Source organism: Filicampus tigris, chromosome 3 (assembly GCF_054856515.1).
Source record: "Filicampus tigris isolate MCC_2025a chromosome 3, RoL_Ftig_1.0, whole genome shotgun sequence".
Taxonomy (NCBI): domain Eukaryota; kingdom Metazoa; phylum Chordata; class Actinopteri; order Syngnathiformes; family Syngnathidae; genus Filicampus; species Filicampus tigris.
This window is the reverse complement of record NC_141219.1, coordinates 3440300-3453350: the sequence shown is the minus strand read 5'-3', so window position 1 is coordinate 3453350 and position 13051 is coordinate 3440300. Positions and strand designations below refer to the sequence as shown.

At 40.9% G+C, this 13051-nt stretch overlaps 1 protein-coding gene across 7 annotated transcripts in view; it reads right to left on the bottom strand.

Moving 5' to 3' along the window:
• chd9 (chromodomain helicase DNA binding protein 9) overlaps positions 1-13051 on the bottom strand; it is a 79138-nt gene that overhangs the window by 29140 nt on the left and 36947 nt on the right. For all 7 annotated transcript variants that reach the window (XM_086026869.1, XM_086026870.1, XM_086026871.1 and 4 more), the window contains 4 exons: positions 2763-2865; positions 1146-1292; positions 405-473; positions 239-294 (listed from right to left, as the gene is read on the bottom strand). In XM_086026869.1, the coding sequence (XP_085882995.1) occupies positions 239-294; positions 405-473; positions 1146-1292; positions 2763-2865 (375 nt within the window). The remainder of the gene's footprint in view (positions 1-238; positions 295-404; positions 474-1145; positions 1293-2762; positions 2866-13051) is intronic.

Genomic DNA, 13051 nt, shown 5'->3' with positions numbered 1-13051 from the left:
AAGGAAACAAGTAATATGTATTAAAACAAAATCAGATTTTCCATGCTGAAGAGTTGGAAACTATGTTTGCCGTCTCGATACTGTTAAAGCCGACATACTTCACACATTTTGATTCAACCAAATTACGTTGGCAGGAAAACAATTTTCATTGGGCAGCACTGATAAAAAATATTTCTGACAACAGTTCACACTACGACTACTAAAAAAACAACAACGACAGAAACCAAGAAGAACTTACTAGTTTTTGTACTTGACAAAAAACTCTTCCACTTCAACCAGCACCCCTGGAGAAACCTACACGGCATGCGTTAAAAAGAAAGAAGGAATAAAGCTACAATTGACCACACAGATGACAGACATCAAACACATCACAGCAGATCAAGAGAGAAAGAGTGATGCGTTACCTCCTTCTTCACGACACGAGACGACATGATTTTGTCCACGACAGCGGCATCTTCTTCACTGGGGTTTTCCTACAGACGGAGACGAAAGAAAACGGTCAATGCTCCTACTAGGCTTCTTAGAGAGTTTATTCCTATCTCGCGAATCTACGCTCGGAGGCCACCATAACTCACACAGGTCGTAAAAAGCCCTCGGGTGGAATTGTGATTTCGGACTATTAATAATTTATGGAGGTTGTAACACTGTGCCTTGGAATTGAGTTCTTATTAAAAGTAGCAACTCCCAAAAGAATTGGTTTCACTATCAAGTTGACTCGCTTTCAGCAATTCCCTCTCCTCACTCCTTCCTATAAACCTTATGTTATCAATGTGTGAGTTGTTTTACTTGAGCTTTATCTCGTCTTCTACAGACACTTAACTTTTTTGTTTTTTCACACTTGAAAGACGGTACGCCTGAGAATGACAGGCCTTCAGCAATCCCCTCTCCTCACGTCCTACACAACGACACAGCTTGCGTTGTTTGACTTATTTTATCGAGTTTTTTGTGCTTAACTTAATTGACACGCGTATGACAGTCAAAATGATAAAGGGACCCTGAAATCGCCTCTCCTCACTTTCACGTGACATCAACTAGTGAGTAGTTTATTTGACTTCTGTCTCACGATACAGAAGAGTAGTTCACTTATCGTTCCACTTGTACGATAGCTCCAAATGTACCCAGCGATAGATGTAGCAAGTACTCACCACAAAAAGCTGCACCGCCGGCTGCTTGGACGCCACCGCGTGGGCCTTCTTGGCTTTGACGATCACCTTGCCGTCCTCGTCTGACAGCCTGGCCTCCAGCTCCTCGGCGTACTTCTTCCTCTTCACCTGACGATTAGAGCGTCTCTTCTAAAATGCAGAGACCAAAAGGAATCACGCCAACGGTTAGCATCTTGGCTTTTTAATCAATTCACATTTGAAAATAGTAAACGACTACAGAGCAGGATGTAAAACCCTTATCGATCTGCCTTAGTACTTTTTAGTACTTTTTCTAATAAGATTGCTATATATTAGCACGCCAACTGTTCGCATGTTAGCATTTACAAGTCTTTTGTTTTGGTACTTGTTTTATTCTTACACTTGTTTGATCTGCCTTAGTATTTTTTCTACTAAGGTTGCTATATGTCAGCCCGCCAAGTGTTAGCATGTTAGCATTTACAAGTCTTTTGTTTTGTTTTTTATATTAACAGAAGTTTACCGGTACTTGCTTTTTTCTAAAACGTGTAAGGTTGCTATATGTTAGCACGCCAAGTGTTATCACGTTAGCATGTTACAAGTCTTGTTTTGGTTTTCATATTAACAGAGGTTTACTTGTTTTTTCTTACATTTGTTTAAGAGTATTTAAAAAATCCTTCAAAAATGTGCCTTCAGTTTAAAAAGACAACAGTTTGACCCTAGGACAGCTTTTTATACGGATAAGCATCTCTGGACAGACTTCAGAGGTTTCACTGCATATCATACATAATCTAATGAATAACAATGCTGAATTTTGTTTTTTTACTCACACTGGCACTTTCAAGTATATGACATCATGGCTTCTCAAAATCCCAAAGTTACTATGAATAAACAATACATGTGACAAAAAAAAAAGTACTTCTCGTCAGTGCCTTCCTGACTGTGATATTTATAAATAACATACGCGTGGGTGACTGCTATGCGCATCAATATACAAGACCCTGCTCATGATAATATGTTGTTAATTAAAAAGAAATGCCACTGAGACAAAGTTAATTAGGTTGGTGAAACAATAAAATTGAAAACGTTAAACCCTAATATCTCCAACTAAACTGAGTGACCAGAAGTCAATAACATCACAGACTGTAACAAAATGGAATTCATGTTGTCCATTCACAATGATACAAACACAAAGGTGATCATTTTACTGGGCAATAACGTGAATAATGACCTATATTGTTGTTGTTTTCTGATTGTGTGCATTATGTGCAGTGAGTAGAAAGTGTTTTGTTCAGGAGGAAGTCATGAAAGCAAGATGCCACCACCTCATGTTGCAAAACTCAACATATGAATCTGGAATTGTTTTCATTCTCGGGCTAATGTGGCAAAAGTTGGGGATAATGCATTAAAATGTTCATTGCGTCTGTTATTTTAAAAAAATGCTGAACATCCCAAAAAACATTCCACCGTCAGCACATTCTTTGTTCTGTTCTAGGACAAGGTGGCATTGTGCTTGTTTTGACCTCATTGATGGCATCAAAAGAGATCAGAATGTGCACTCAAGACCGCCATCTGCTGAGAGGTACGCACATGCTGACAAACAGGCCTAAATTGAGGAACACATCGAGGAACACCGCTTCCTACCGAATCTCTAGAAGTGTGCCGAGGCGGAGGGTCCTCGTCTGACTCCTCCTCTGAAGAGTCGGGCTTTCGCTTCTTCTTCTTCCCAATCTTGATGACAATTTTCCTGAGGGACGAAAAAACAACGATCTATTTAGTTAATGAAAAAGAGCGGAGTGGTGACAGAAACACTTAAACTGTAAGTAACAAAAAAAAAAAAACGTTTGTAACTGAAAGGTCATCCATATTTGTTTCGTCGCTATCTTATTTCCTGGTTGTTTTTTCAAGCTTTATTGAAAGTAGAGCTCTAAGGATTCAAGGATTATTTGTATGATTTGTACCAACATACATTTCCACATGACATGGCACGAAATACGATACCCGAGGTCCCAAGTTAGCCCAGAAAGTCCCAAGACTTGTGAAAATAAAAACAGAGCAACAAAATAAGAGAAAATAAATGCGATAAAGACATAAGGGCGATGCTTATTCACGGTTTGAAGGTGTGCAAAGATGCAATGCAGCAAAAAGGTGTGGATGCAGCAGAGCTGTGGCTGCAGCAGAATAAAAATGCAAGAGGCTTGAATTTCACCTGATATTTACAAGGTCATTTTGTACTTGACAAACTGAATAGAGTGCTCAAGAGTAAAGTGTTCAACGTGCAGGGATGAATGGGAATGAGACTATGATGGTAGTTTTGTGTAGTTGAGATTTGATATTGTTCAATAAATACTACAGTTTGAAATTGATGAATAATCAATTTTATGAATCGCGGTTCAGATAATGGAGGGGTGGTGAGACCTATATCAATCTAAATTATCACGCTTATAATTTTTTCCATAATTGCCTAGCCCGGCTGTATGGTGGCAGTGAACTCAACTCACTTTACATTAAGCAGCACTTTGGCAAATTGTGACCAATTATTAAAAGAAAATACAAGAAGAGGCTTCAAGCTGTTTTATGTCACTCCCAGTTGACATTTACAGTCAAACTAAGCATAAAATAAATAGAATTGTGTATTTAAAACAACTGCATAGCTTTGCCTTCAAACTGTTTGCTCATCTTAAAGTCCCTGTAAAGTGACAAGAAAAATGTCTTTGACTCATGGCAGAGAAGAGAGTTGTTAAAAAGCCTGTCAAATTGGAATTCATAATAATAAAAAAATCAAACAGTACATGAAATCCGGTTTCATAATGCTGAAGAATTGAGACACTCTCAACTTTTAGACAACTGACAGACATCTGAGCACATACTTCCCGCTGGTCAAAAACCCCACGAGGTTTTCCGTTTCAACTTTTTACAGCAGCCCGATTTGCATAAAAGACAAAACACTTGAGAATTTCAATAACGACGCCGAGCTGTTCCGTCCGGGGAAAAAGCATTTTTCGGATTGTAGACTTGCTAGCTAACTGCATGTTGGTGTGGTAGAAAATTCCCAAGTTAGCCACTGAAGGAATGACTGCGCTCAATATTTACTGCATATTAGCAACAAGACACATAGCTGCCATATTTGAAATGTTGGAATTCCAAACACAGAAACTTCTCAGCCAGTTGGTATATTGTTTTATTTTAATATCAAGATTTTTTTACCGCAAAAAAACTTCCCCAAAAAGGCCTCTTTTCTCTTTTTACAAAAAAACACACTCCATTTTGTCATTGTGCAATTCATGTATTTAGAAACAAAATCAATGAAATCACTTTACGCCCATGGACTGTTGACAGCATTGTTCTGCATTGGACTTGAAACGAGAGTTCTGACCATTTACAAAAAAGTACTGGAATACAACTCTTAGTAATAGGTGTCAGCATTCTGAAAGACTCTTCCTTCAACTACATAAGTACAGCCAGCCACACAAGTAGAAAAAGATGAGGGCATTCAAATGCAAATCTGACTTCAGACGCTACCATTGACTGTGTTGTCACACCTCACTTTCATTCACCTCATCCATCTGCAGATTTCATGTCTGTCTGCGTGACATAAATGGCAGAAAGATGCCACTAAAGTGTGGTCAGGAGTAGGTGAGCAAAGCGCAGGCATTCATGCAGCGGTGTCCCAGAGGGCTCGTTGAGAAGGGTAACTGCAACGTCAGTAGACTCCCTTGAAAGTGGGAGGGGGGCGACAAAAGGATTCCCACGCTAGCTGCTAGCTGCTTTTGTTAATATCTCATGAAATCAAACGTATTTTTTTTCAAGCATATGTTCTAGGCAGACCCACTAGTTGAAAAAAGGCATTCTGATAAATATTGTGTTTGTGGAATAAGAGTTCATCCACATGTTTTTAGCCATCTCTGGGGGCGGCCATTTTGTCACTTCTGTCGACTGTAAATGACATCACGGTTGCTCAGGGCTCAGGTAACGACCAATCACAGCGCACAGCTTTTCTGAAGCTGAGCCATGATTGGTCGCACTGAGCATCTGTGATGTCATTTTCAGTCAACAGAAGTGACAAAATGGCCGCCCCCTGAGATGGCTAAAACACAGGTGGATTTTGCCGCTTAACTCATATTCCACAAACGCATTATTAATCAGAATGCCGTGTTTTGACTGGTGGGCCTGCATAGAACATGTTCTTGAAAAAAAATATGTTTGGGATGACTTCCTCTGTAAGGATGAGCTCCACAAGTGGGTTTTGACGATGACCGAGGAACAATAAAGAAGACTTGGCGGCAAATATGTCTCTCTGTTCTGACTGCTCAGCACATCATGGCTAAATTCAACTGACAGCAATAATTACAGAATGGACATCTGTGTCAAAGTGACAATGGACAAAGTGAACTGCATTAATGCGAGGTCACCTCATCACCTTCTTGTCGCTACTAGTTTTTCATCTCGTCGCTAGTTGTTGACTTTTGATATCAGCCTCCCGCAACAACAATCTGAGCGCTAGGGCTACGTGTGGCGTAATCCCAAACACTTTGCTGCGGCACATACACACAGGTGTCAAACTCCGGTCCTCAAGTGCCACTATCCTGCATGTCTTCAACCTGATTCAAATGATCAGCTCATCAGCAAGCTCTGCAGTATGCTGATCATTTGAACCCGGTGTGTCGGAGGAGAGAAAAATCTAAAACATGCAGGATAGCGGCCCGTGGGGACCGGAGTTTGACACCTGTGCGTAAATGATCCAGTATCACTTAATTGCTCCAAAGGGTATCATTCATTTAGCACAAATGCTGGGCAAAATCTTTGGCCATCTATTCAAATCAGCGACATATAGAGAAAGAATGATCAGCCCGTGTTTCCGCATGTTGCCATTCATACAACCAAATTGAATAGCTTCGTGTTCAACTCAACAGGCCCAGATGCCACAGATGTAAGGACACTTAGGAGTAAATTAAGACACGATCATCATTATTTCAGTATATCGTCGCTGTCCTGTGAAAAACACTTATGTCCATTTTTTTCGGTTTTCTTATTTTTACGTGAATGTTGTTTCAGCGTTACAGACATCGCATTAACGTGATTTTTTTTTTTTTTTTCCCCAAAATCGGACATAAGTGTTTTTCACAGGACAGCGACAATATACACTTTTGTGACAATTTTGTTTTTTTAACGTAGACAACGTGCCTGGGCTCAAAAAAGGCTAGGAAACATGAAAGTACTTTCACTAAACAAAAGGCAAAGACAATGGCGAGCATTTCACCCCCTCTGGCCTGCGTGTATGGTGGGGGTGGATGGTGCGGTTTAATTGCACCGTCGCCACATTTCAACTAGGACAGATAGACCAACAAAGGAGAAAAATGTCAACCTGCCTGTTCTTTTTGTTGTTTGACGTGCTTGTTGTTTGTAAAAAGAAAAACAAAAATTCTTCAGACAGGTGGTTGGGGGGGGTCACTTTTGCTGCGTCAACTTGCAAACCAAGGTCGTGGGAATCACTCGGAATTGGTGACTCTTGAATATGGTCACTGGATGTATTATCTGATTATGGGAAGTGTGAGAAAAAGCCTATTCCTGCAGAGGTGCAGTGCTATAAAGAGCTGCCTCCTCTTTCTGCCGGCCCCTCCTCTCCCCTCCCCTTCCCTTCCCCCTCCGCCCGTGCTCATGATATTACATTTCACAAACCCTCTGACAATGCCACATTATAGTTGCCACGCAACATGCCCTTGAGAGCCGGGGTTTAGCAGCCCCGCGCCGGTGACATCACTTCCTGTGCAAAAGGCAACACCGGCGCATGCCTGTCCGTGGGCCCCCTGACAGAGAGCAATTGAGAAATGTGCCAAGTCAGGGTGACACAAAGTCTGCCAGCTGTGACACCCACAAAGGTTGCAGAGAATCAGACTAATCAAAATGTTTCTGGTGGAATGACTGTTGCGGGGCACTGGTTCAGCGGATTAAAGATGACAACATGGCTGAAGCGGCTCTGATTCCCACATGGTAGTGGTGCTAAATAAATACTTTCAGATTTGCTGTACTATACTTGATTGTGTCTTTTACATATGCCGGTGAGAATTGTTATTTTACGTGTCTGTATGCGTTAGTACGGCGCTTGTGTGTGAAGATTCGTTATTTAAAGGGTTATCGCTCCCGGAAAACAACATTCATTTTCTATTAGCCCGTCAATGGGATCGCCCATTGACTGTTAGCTTCAGCACGGGTGATGTTTCTAAAACAAAGTATGTCGTGTATTTAAAGATACAATGTGTATAATTCTTTTTGTTGTGCGTTTAGGTTTACATTTGATTTTTTTCATCTTCCATTAAACAGTACGCTGAGGGCAGAATTACATCACACACTTGCCGCAAGCAACGGTGCATTCAGGGTACTTTCACATTGTAGGAACTTGCAAAAACACACCGCGATGTTCGGCAAATGAATACTTTTCCTTTGATTACAATGTTTTAATGATCGTGAGAAGCCCAAATCAAAATCCCGATTATATTTTGATTAATTGCCTAGGCCTAATCTGCAGTTTTACCTAAATAGGAAAACCGTAAGATATTATAAAGCCGTGAAATAGTCAGTCGACAGTAAGGTGATGATCTGGCACTGGCCTGCGAGTTCAGTTTATCACCCCCGTAGCACTTGCGACCCCCTTTGATGACACAGCTGCCGACAGGCTACTGGTAGTGTTGAGCTTGGCAATGAGTCCAGCACGATATCCCGCATTCACACTCAGGCCTTTTCTACACGTAGCCGGGCTTTTTTAACAACCAAATAGCCACAGTTGCCGCTGCACTTTTCAGCTGTTCACTGAGCACCGGGGGACCAGTAAAACACAGACACAACGCACTCAAGCAAGAGCTGCTGTCGGCCACAGCTCACGCCCAGACACTCATATGCAGACTAGCGTTAGCTTGAGCTAACAAGCCAACCGTCCTCCAGCTGGCTATCAACCACCAGACATTTTCTCTCCAATTTAGGCTAGCATTTTTTTTTGTGTTCAAACACAATTACAGTGTCTAAATAATATTATGAATATGTTTAAACGTGTTTACAGTCATTTTTATATCACAGATTTGCATCTATTGCGGCGGGAAGGTTGGGATTGAATCCCCTGTGATATTTGTATGGAAAATACTTCTAGGATAAGCATGTAACACAGTCAACGGAAAAACAGTAATTGTGTAAAAATATGAGGGGAAATGGAGTGCACCACTTGGCTGTGACCAGCAGAAGCAGTGTTTATTCAACAACATGACGTCAGCTAGCACATTGTTCCACACAGACCTTTTCTGTGGTAACTCCCTCATATTCACGGGGCACCGTCAACGAAATTATAAGCAACAGATGAATCAATGAATCGACTTAAGTCAGTGCAAAAGCTATGATTAGAACATATTGGGAGTTTCTCTGTGATTCTCATGTCTAGTGGTCAATATTTCCAAAGCCCTTCAACAGAGTAATAGCATAAGATACTGGCACTGTGCTGTCAAGTAGCCCCAAAATGAAAAAGAAATGGACTTATGTGCATATAAACACCAAACTAATCTCACGTGTATTCAAACAAGTTTGAGACGGGCTATTTGAATATTTTTAGGGGAAGCACTGAGGGGGTAAAAATGTCCAACATACTGTGACAACACAACCAGCTCATGGTCCGTTGCTTTAAACTTTTACTCTGCCATTTTCCATTTTACTTGGTCACATCAGCTCCTCGCTCGCCCCGCGTGTTCCTCTTATCCGTATCAGCTCCGTGACAACCTTTTATTTTGAAACTCTCATCATGCCCTTTCATTCCTGGCAACCTGCATTCTCAATCTAATCTATTTTGACACAGTAGATTGATTCTTTAGTTTGCACATTCATTTAGGCGTTCATTTACTTCCTTTAAAGGTCCCTCGTCTACCTCATGGAAACGCAAACAACTACATTACTCAACCGTGTGCGGAGAGTATTTCTTTTCGTGAGCTCACTGAGCCTTGTTCATCCTAAAAACACGACAAATGCTTTGAAAAGTAGTGAACCACACTACTTTCTCTCTCTCTGTGTAAACAAACAAACAAACTGATATTAGATGTATAAGAGTGACTAGACTAGTTGTCTTGGAATAAAATAAAAATAACATTTGCTGCAGAACTCTTGTTCATTTGGCATGGATAGAAGGGAAGGAATATGTTTGTATGTGACAAGCTGGCAACCATTTTGCTTTTTCAACCAGCCAATAGAAACATTTCTCAGATGTCATGTGACAAGACCAATGTCCAAGTTGCTTCTGGAATAGGATTCTCTGTGTATTTTCTGTACTCATTTGGAAAACACATTTTTTTCTTTGTGTGGGTGATAAAAAGGCCAAGGTCACAAAATTTTGACTTTTCATTGGACAGCGAAGAATAGTGGTGAAATTAGAGTCAGAGTTTCCAGGTGTGTCCTGTTTTCGGCCGCCACAGAGGCAAATCAATCTTTGGGAGATTCAGCAATTCCAAGAGTCACTGCATGGACTAATTGTTCAGAATTTGGTCACTGGTATGAGATTGACTGTTGATTAATCAGGTCTTGAAGCCACAGACGCAAAATGCAGAGCACAACCAGCAACGCAAAATAAGGCCTAGCATTGTTTTGTCAGACAACAATAACCTTTCAGATGAAAAATGGATACTGCACTCGCTCTGACGCAAATACACCAACACGCACGTGGCATGCAACAACACACAGGCATGCCCACACCCTGCAAAAGATTAATGGAGAAATATCAACTCCCCCCCCCAAAAAAGATTTACAGAGCAAGACAGAACTGTACGGTGAGATAAGGCAGCAATACCGTGGAATATAAACCTCCATTTTCTATCACGTAATTGAACTCGCACGCACCATTTTGTGTTGTATTTTTTTCCCCACTACTCTGAGCGCTTTGAAGCATCAGCATGTTTAGGAAACAGGCCGGCACACAGGAAGCATTTCAACAGCTCCGGGCATGATGGAAGCAGCATATTTATAATCGGGGGGGAAAAAAAACATTAAGGAGTGGGGCGGGGGCACAATGCTCTCATCTGATAATTATACGCAGTTATTTTACAGCAGGTAGCGTGCATGGAAAATCAAGTTCCAGCCTGCGGAGAGCTGAGATCGCTCAAGCCGGGGGAAAAAAAAAAGAAAAATCTTTGCTTGACTAATGGATGCATCTCAAGAGGTAAAAAAAAAAAAAAAAAAAAAACCTGAAACATCAAATGGATTGGAAACCAAGAGAATTCACGGATCATTTCTTTCAGTCAACATTTTTGGGTCCACTACAAATAAGAAATTATAGGTGAGTGAAATGTTATTTGGGGTGTGAAACGATTAGTCAAAAATGAAGGTTGGGTACATCCTGTGGATTTTTCTTATGTTTACGTCACACTCGTTTGGTCGGTTCTGTGAAGTTGTCGTAGTGAAAGTTAAAAGATTGCAAGTCAAAGTCTTTCGTAACAATAATTCATGGCTCATTTGTCTTTATCAGAGCACAAATTCAACTAGGTGTGGGCGATACGACGATATTAGATCGACTTCAACGTGTTAACGATCTCATAAAGCCGAAAGATCGTTTGATCATCAACAGGGCACATTCTATATAGTTTAGCACTATGGCGGCTCAAAGCCGCTGTCGCATACCTGACCAACCGATCACAGCATGCACGGTGCACTGTAAGTGACACTCCCCGCCTCCCTGTTTGTTTGTATAGCGGAAAGTCACCACGGAGCAGAGTTGGTTCCGAAAAGAAACTCCACATCCACAGTGTCGATTTGGTTTTACTTTTCCTCGGAAGAGAAAGGGCAAACCAGTTATTTGCAAAGTTTGCAGAGACTCGGTTCGGACGTCAGATGGCAACACGACAAACCTGTTTAATCACTTGCAGAGACAGAACTCAAAAAAACTACGCCGACAGCCAAAGCAAACGGAGATCAGACACATGGTAGCCAGAGCCAGCCGCTAGCTCCAAGCTAACACAGTCATTTGAACAAGGGCACTCCATATGAAAAAACAAGCAAGCAGTGTAAAGAAGTAACTGAGGCTTGCTGAAGACATGGTTCCCATTAAAACAGTGGCAAATGAGGGGTTTAAACGACTCTTCAAAGTACTAGAGCCGCGTTACGAGCTGTGTTTTTATGTTTACGTTATGTTACCTTTTATGTTTACATTCACTGCACATTTTGATAAAAATTGGCACCATTCAAATCAAAACCTGTTCAGAAAGATTAGCTGGCTTAAAATGTCATTTTTTTTCTTTTAGGGTTTTATATACATTTTAAATATGTTTTATATCTTTAACGTGAGGAAGATGGTCAAAAATGTGCAAATCAGTAAAAAAAAAAAAAACGATGTACAAAAGATTCATGATAAAATCCATGATCGTGATTTTATTTGAACAAAACTGATATGATATTTTTGCCATATCGCCCTTCACTAAATTCAACCTATAAGACTAAAACATTTATAAAACTGTTCTTATTTCAATACTTTAAGTATTGCAGTTAATTTATTACTTGTGCTTGTTAAAAAGAAAAAAAAATGAAAAAATAATCACATCACAATAGTGAGAGAAACTGGGAAAATAATTGCAAATTTTTCACTTTCGTATTTAGCACACAAATCTGAAAGGTTCCTAGTTATAGTCCTGCTTTAATTTTCTCAAACATATTTTGCAAAGATCTGCAAAAAACAACTACTGACATCGCAAACTCTTTGTAACATTAAAAACAGAACCGAGGTTGGTAAACAAAACAATGTCACGGAAGTAGCAAGAAATCTACATGGACAATTGAGGTTGCGATAACAAGCACATTTGAAACTCCAATCCCCGTCTTGAATTGTTGTCATGTGTGAGCACATGCGATCTTCCTGAGCATCAAGAGCGCAGGATGCCGCCTGCTGAAGGCGAGGCAGAAATGCTTGAATATTTGATGGGGGGAGCCTGGATGGCGCGTGCCAATGAGCAGGCCTGTCCTCCAGGGCCGCTTGTCATCATCCTTGCAGGCCGTCTTCATTAGCGATAGCACAATGGAGCAGCAGCCGATCTTGACGAGCAAGCGCGATGCCGCCGCTCAATCACAGCTTCGGGACGTCAGCGGTGACGCAACGACAAGACCTTGACCTTTTCCAGAGAACGTTTCAAAATGCGCTTGTCCCGTGGCGCTCATGCTAGCTATGTTTGGCGACAAGCTTCATTCCTTCCTTCCTTTGTCTTGTTTCAAAATTGAATTACCTGTGACCAAAGCAAGTCTGTAGTTTGGTTTTACAAACCTGACTCCAGAGATCGACGCTGCCTTCTATTCAATATTGTCACCCAACTTTGCAGCGTAATCATACGTGAATTTATACATTTGCACTCTAAAATTTTATAACTAATTTTACAAATTTTGTTTCGTCCAAACAGAACTTACATGTATGTATTTGTCTTTATATTTTTGTTTAAACACTTTCTTATCTTCTGCCAAAAAATAAATGATCATTTGAATAATCGCGATTTCAATTATTACCAAAATGCTCGCGATTAATATTTTTCCCCCATAATCGAGCAGTCCTAGTACGATGTCACTATTTTGTAGTTAACGCGGCTAGCGTTATTTGTTCCATGAACCCCGTGTTAGAAATGCACTTTACCTGGTCCAAATCAAATCAACCAGCAACAAAATGGTTGCTGTGTGCGGTGCTTTTTCCAAGCAATGACACGATAAGTGCTTGTATCACAAGTCACTTGCGTGTGTGTGTGTGTGTGTGCGTGTGTGAGACGAATCGCCAACACTGAGTCTATGCGACTTTAATGCAACATTTCGCACACTCCCACCAGGAGCTTGTACATCTGAACTTGCCATCAGCTCACAGCGAGAGGCACTCACAAGTCGATAAGGATATGACCAGAACCATCACTATGGCTTAATTCACCGCAACATAGCGTGTCATT